The sequence below is a fragment of the Emiliania huxleyi genome (genome assembly GCF_000372725.1).
Source record: "Emiliania huxleyi CCMP1516 chromosome Unknown EMIHUscaffold_211, whole genome shotgun sequence".
Classification (NCBI taxonomy): Eukaryota; Haptophyta; order Isochrysidales; family Noelaerhabdaceae; genus Emiliania; species Emiliania huxleyi.
In genome coordinates this window covers 222,514-227,381 of record NW_005200496.1, presented here as the reverse complement: position 1 = coordinate 227,381, position 4,868 = coordinate 222,514, and the positions used below count along the sequence as shown (strand labels likewise).

Genomic DNA, 4,868 nt, shown 5'->3' with positions numbered 1-4,868 from the left:
GCGCTGTAGAGCTGTAGAGATGTAGAGCGCTGGAGAGCGCTGTAGAGCTGTAGAGCTCTACATCCGCCGCGGGACGAGGCGCCTCCGGTGTAGAGCGATGTAGAGGCGCTCTACAGCGTGAAATCTCTACAACAAACTCTACATCATAAGCGGCGAACGAGGCACGTCGCTCTCCGACATGCGCGTTGCACTTGCCAGTGCGGCCCTGGCCTTCTGTCTGCCCGCCCAATGGGTAGGAGGTGCCTCTGCTGCTATGGCATGCCTCACGGCTGCGACTGGCCGGCGCCTCGGCGCGTCAGCTCGGCTCGGCGTAGCGGTAGTGGCCAGCGCAACTCGCCTGGACTCAACGCTCAGCCAGGAGCTCCCGCACGCGCTGGCGCGAGTCATGGCGCATGCAACGCGCCTGAATGCTCGCCTCGCCTCGCGCAAATGCGACCGTCCTCGCAGCCGACAGTCCACCGCCTGCTAAAGAAGCACAGCGATGAATGCGGCACCGGCGACACATGGCAGGCTGGTCATGACGCAGTTATAGGGTGTTGTGTGCCGTCGGAGTGACTCTCTGTGTGTCAGGGATAGTCAGGGCTGTCCATCAGAGCTTCACTAAGCTCGGAGACACCCCATTAGCGCGGCTCGACCTCTTTGAGTCACTGCCTTCCCGGCGGTTTTGCTGTAGAGCCTCTACAACAAACTCTACAACAAAATCGCGCTCTACATCGCTCTACAACGGAGGCGCCTCGTCCCGCGGCGGATGTAGAGCTCTACAGCTCTACAGCGCTCCAGAGCGCTCTACATCTCTACAGCTCTACAGCGCTCTACACTCTACATCCTCTACACCCTCCCTCAGCGCCTCTCTCTCTGCAGAAACAAACGAACGAACGAAACGATCGGGAACGCTTCGGGGGTTAATTCGGTCACTACACAGCCTCGGCCACAATCTCGGTCTCAGTCGCTCACAGCCTCCTCGGAATCAAGCAAGATATTTTTAGCAATACCGTTTGTTTCGGAATCAGTGCATTTGCCACTTATCTAGACACTAGAGAGAGATTTTTGCAATGTCGTATGTCGAAGAGCTGGGGGCAAATACAAACCGCTCCAGAATGTGAATGACCCGGAGGTGACGCCACGGGATGCTGTCTCGGTGAATCCAGTTCCAGACATCCCGGATCCCGCTTGTTACAGGACTCAAGTGCTCATGACGGTCCGGTGGCGAATGGAAAAAGGCGCAACTACAACTCATTGAGCGGACGATCGCTCATTCGTTTCAATGAGTGGACGAATCGTGTCGCACCTCTCACTGATAGGTAGCGCGTAATGGCACCGCCGCGCTCTGCCAGGACTGCCCAGGTGACCGCCATTGCCTTGGTAGCCCTGAGCGTCACTTCGGCTCCAAGTCCGCCGCCACCGCCGGAGCTCAAGTGCAGGCCATGGTGCGGCAGCACGACGCACCGCCTGGACGCCATCTGCAGCTGGAACATTTGCGGAGCCTGTGAATTATGTGCCGCGAGCTCTGCGAGCCCCAATCCGCCGTCCCCACCTCCTCCTCCGGCGGCGTCACCACCACCCATCTGCAAGGAAACGTGCGCCCGAAGGACACAGGGCTGGGATGTGCTCTGCAACTGGAAAACGTGCGGAGGCTGCACGCAGTGCTCGGGGCTCAACCAGCAGGCGTGGGTCGAGTGCGGACGGCAAGGGAGGTGCTCGGAGAGTCCGCGGTGGGCGGACCCGGCCGAGCTGCACCCGGTGCGCTGCTGCTCGGACTTGGAAAAGGACCCACCGTGGCGCAAAAACAAGGATTGCTCAGTCTGGGCGGGGTCAGAGGGCGGAGGGATGGGTGACTGCCCTGGCGACATGACGCTGCTGAAAGCCGAAGCACTTTGCGCGGCCGCCGGCGGACGCCTGTGCACCTCCGGGGAGCTGCTGGACGATTGCAGCAAGGGAACTGGCTGCGGGCACGACAACGATCTCGTCTGGTCGGGAGACCGAGCTTCGCCTTCCAAGTCGCCTCCGCCCTCGCCACCCTCACCGTCGTCGCCTCCGTCGCGATCATGCCGCAAACGCATATCGCTTGCTGTTGGTCAAGTGTGTATGGACGAGCCCACCTTCGCTGGTAATGTCGGGGGAACTGATGCTACGGTGGCGTGTCAGAGTATGTGCGAGGCAGATCCATCGTGCGAGTTTGCTTCCGTCTGGACCACGGGGTGGTGTCGACTCGCTGCAAGCTGTGAACAGACTATGCCGGTGGCGAATGGGCATGTCGTCGCAACCTACTCCTGCTCGACTGTCGCCGCCAGGGCGCAGCCGGATCCGCCCCGGTGCCCGCCCTTTTGCTTTGTCAAGACGCACCATTGGAGAGTGAGGTGCAGCTGGGGTGGCTGCAGCAGTTGTAGTCAGAGCACTTAGCTTTTTTCTTTTTTTTGCCCGCCGGGGCGCGCGACCGTTTGTGCGGACCGCTGTCACCGTGCCTGGCTGCCACATCTCCTCGTCGCCGCCGTCCACGAGCTCGCCTTTTGTAGTGCCTGTCCGAGCCAGTGTAGTTTGTGCCAATAATTCTTTTACGCTCGCCAGTCCGCGCAGGTCAATTCTTTTACACGATCGACGCGTTGCAGGCGGGCCGAGTGGCAGGCGGCGCCGAGTCGACTCGTTACACGCCCAAGTCGACGCGTTGCAGGCGGCGCCGAGTGTGCGGAAGCCATGTCGCAACGAGCGGAACGAAACGCACTGCAGCTAGCCGTACTGGGACTTGGCGGCACCATCGACAAGGACTATCCGAGGACAACAATGGGATACGCGTTTGAGATTGACGAGCCAGCGGCGATCAGGGTGCTCACTGTCGCTCAGGTGGAAGGCTGGCGCTGCGAAAGCGTTTGCAAGAAGGACAGCACGGAGATAACGACCGAAGACCGAGAGAGCTTGGTCATGTCGATCCGGCGGGCGCCGGAGCGTCGGATAGTGGTGACGCACGGCACGGACACGATGATCGAGACCGCGCAGTTTGTGGAGGCGTCAGGTGCAGCAGTGGGCAAATCGGTGGCGTTTGTCGGAGCGATGAAGCCGGAGCGCTTCAAGGACTCGGACGCTACATTCAACGTCGGCGTGGCGGTGGGTGTTACGGACGTGCTCCCGCCCGGCTCGGTCGTCGTCTGCATGGGTGGCCGAGCGATTCCCGCCGCTCGATGCATGAGGGACTTGGACAGTGGCCGCTACGTTGATCAGCCTTGATGGATACCAGACGGCAACATGTGGGCGGGAGAGTGGGCGGCAAACGGATTTTTCTTTTGTGTGTGCCAGTACGACGCAAACAGAGTCCTAGCGTGACCGACGCTGACAGATGCCCACACAGCCCGGGGAACGGGCCGTACCGGTTGCGGCGGGTCACCGGCCGAGAGGCGCCACGGGTGAGGCGGCGCGGGCGGCGCTTTGAACGGTAGGACAAGCCCGTCATCGTCGCCACGGATGTGGACATGTACATGTGTGGAGTCGAGCGGCAGGATCCGGTCCGGCTTTCCGTCGAGTCGGGGTCCGATACCAGGTCGACCCGCCGAGTGGGAAGGTAGGGCATTTCACGAACACACACACCCTCGGCGAGGGTGGGACCTACCAGCCACCACGCTCTCGGCAGAAACATACGGCATGGGTCATGTGCGCGTCATCGGTCATGCGCGCATGCTGTGTGCTCATGGTCATGTGCCGCCAAGCGCCGCGATTTGCGTGTTGTACGTCGCGCGCCGTGGAGTATGTGTTCCGCGGATGTAGCATGCACGCGCGCGCGCGTAACAAAGGGATAGCCAGTGCGGTAACTTAGCCGAGCCACTCAGCGCAAGAGGCACACAGCCCGCGTCTTGGTTTTGCCGGCGTGCCAGAACTGGCGCCATGTGGTACGCAGGTGCATCTCCACTGTGCCCGGGACCCACGCCTCATCTCAACGTTCGGGCACGCCGTGCGGCCGCCGCCGCCGTACAGCGCGGCAATCTCGTGCGGGCACTGCTCACACTTCGCGTCGCAGTGCTGGAGGAACTGCACCGTCTCGTACCCCCGCCTGCGAGCCACCGAGGCCATGGCGTCAAGCTCTTTGTCGCACTGAAGCCTGCCGTTGAAATCCCTGGCCTCCATCGGACCTCGGCTGCACGACGTCCCGAGAAAATGCCGCACAGCCTCCTCATGGCTGCCAAAGGCAATCGTGCGGCCAAGACGAATCCACAGACCGCTACCGGCGGCACGATAGAAATAGGCGGCACTATGCTCAAACTGAGAGCCGCCGCAGTGAGTGACTTCCGCCCACGAGTGATTGGCCACCGCCACATGCCCGCGCCCCCGAAACACTTCTTTGCGGTGCAGGTGCAGTCGCCACGCAAGCTCGAGCGGAGTGTGCACATTGAAGGTAGGAACGAACCGGCCCTTGTCGCAAGCATTCTTCCAGCACGAGTGCCAGCCGAATCTGTGCGGAAAGGTCTGGCGGAGGGCTGCCACGTACTGCCGCGTCACCACCGAGACATTCATCAATGCAGTGAGATTGAGCACATTCAGTCGGGAGGCCAGCTTACTGCTGCAGCTCTCCCCGTACACCCGGCGAAGGTAGGCTCGCACGTCAGCCGGCGAGAAGTCGAGCGCGGGCAGTGGACACAGGGTCGCAGCTGCCATTCTCCAGCAATGCCGAGGAGCGAGCACAACTTTTGTTTGGTGCGCAGCACAAGATCGCTTTGCGTTCACATATATCACGGTTAGATGAAGAAAATACCTCGCGCGTGAGGTGTTCACAGTCAGACAGACCAGAATACCGCGGCTGGTGTTGCGCGCTCCTCATTTTCCTCTTCCCTCCTCTCTTTCCGACCTAGCACCTAGCTCCTAGGCAGGGCGCGGTGGGCGAGAGA

The 4,868-nt window shown here is 61.4% G+C and overlaps 1 protein-coding gene across 1 annotated transcript; it reads left to right on the top strand.

Moving 5' to 3' along the window:
• Positions 1 to 1,311: 1,311 nt before the first annotated feature.
• On the top strand, positions 1,312 to 3,315 carry EMIHUDRAFT_235032 (hypothetical protein; the record flags this gene model as incomplete). Its single annotated transcript, XM_005780618.1, has 6 exons — positions 1,312 to 1,344; positions 1,597 to 2,201; positions 2,292 to 2,352; positions 2,607 to 2,678; positions 2,761 to 3,204; positions 3,289 to 3,315. 6 exons carry the CDS (start codon positions 1,312 to 1,314, stop codon positions 3,313 to 3,315), a joined length of 1,242 nt encoding a protein of 413 aa, XP_005780675.1.
• Positions 3,316 to 4,868: the final 1,553 nt, after the last annotated feature.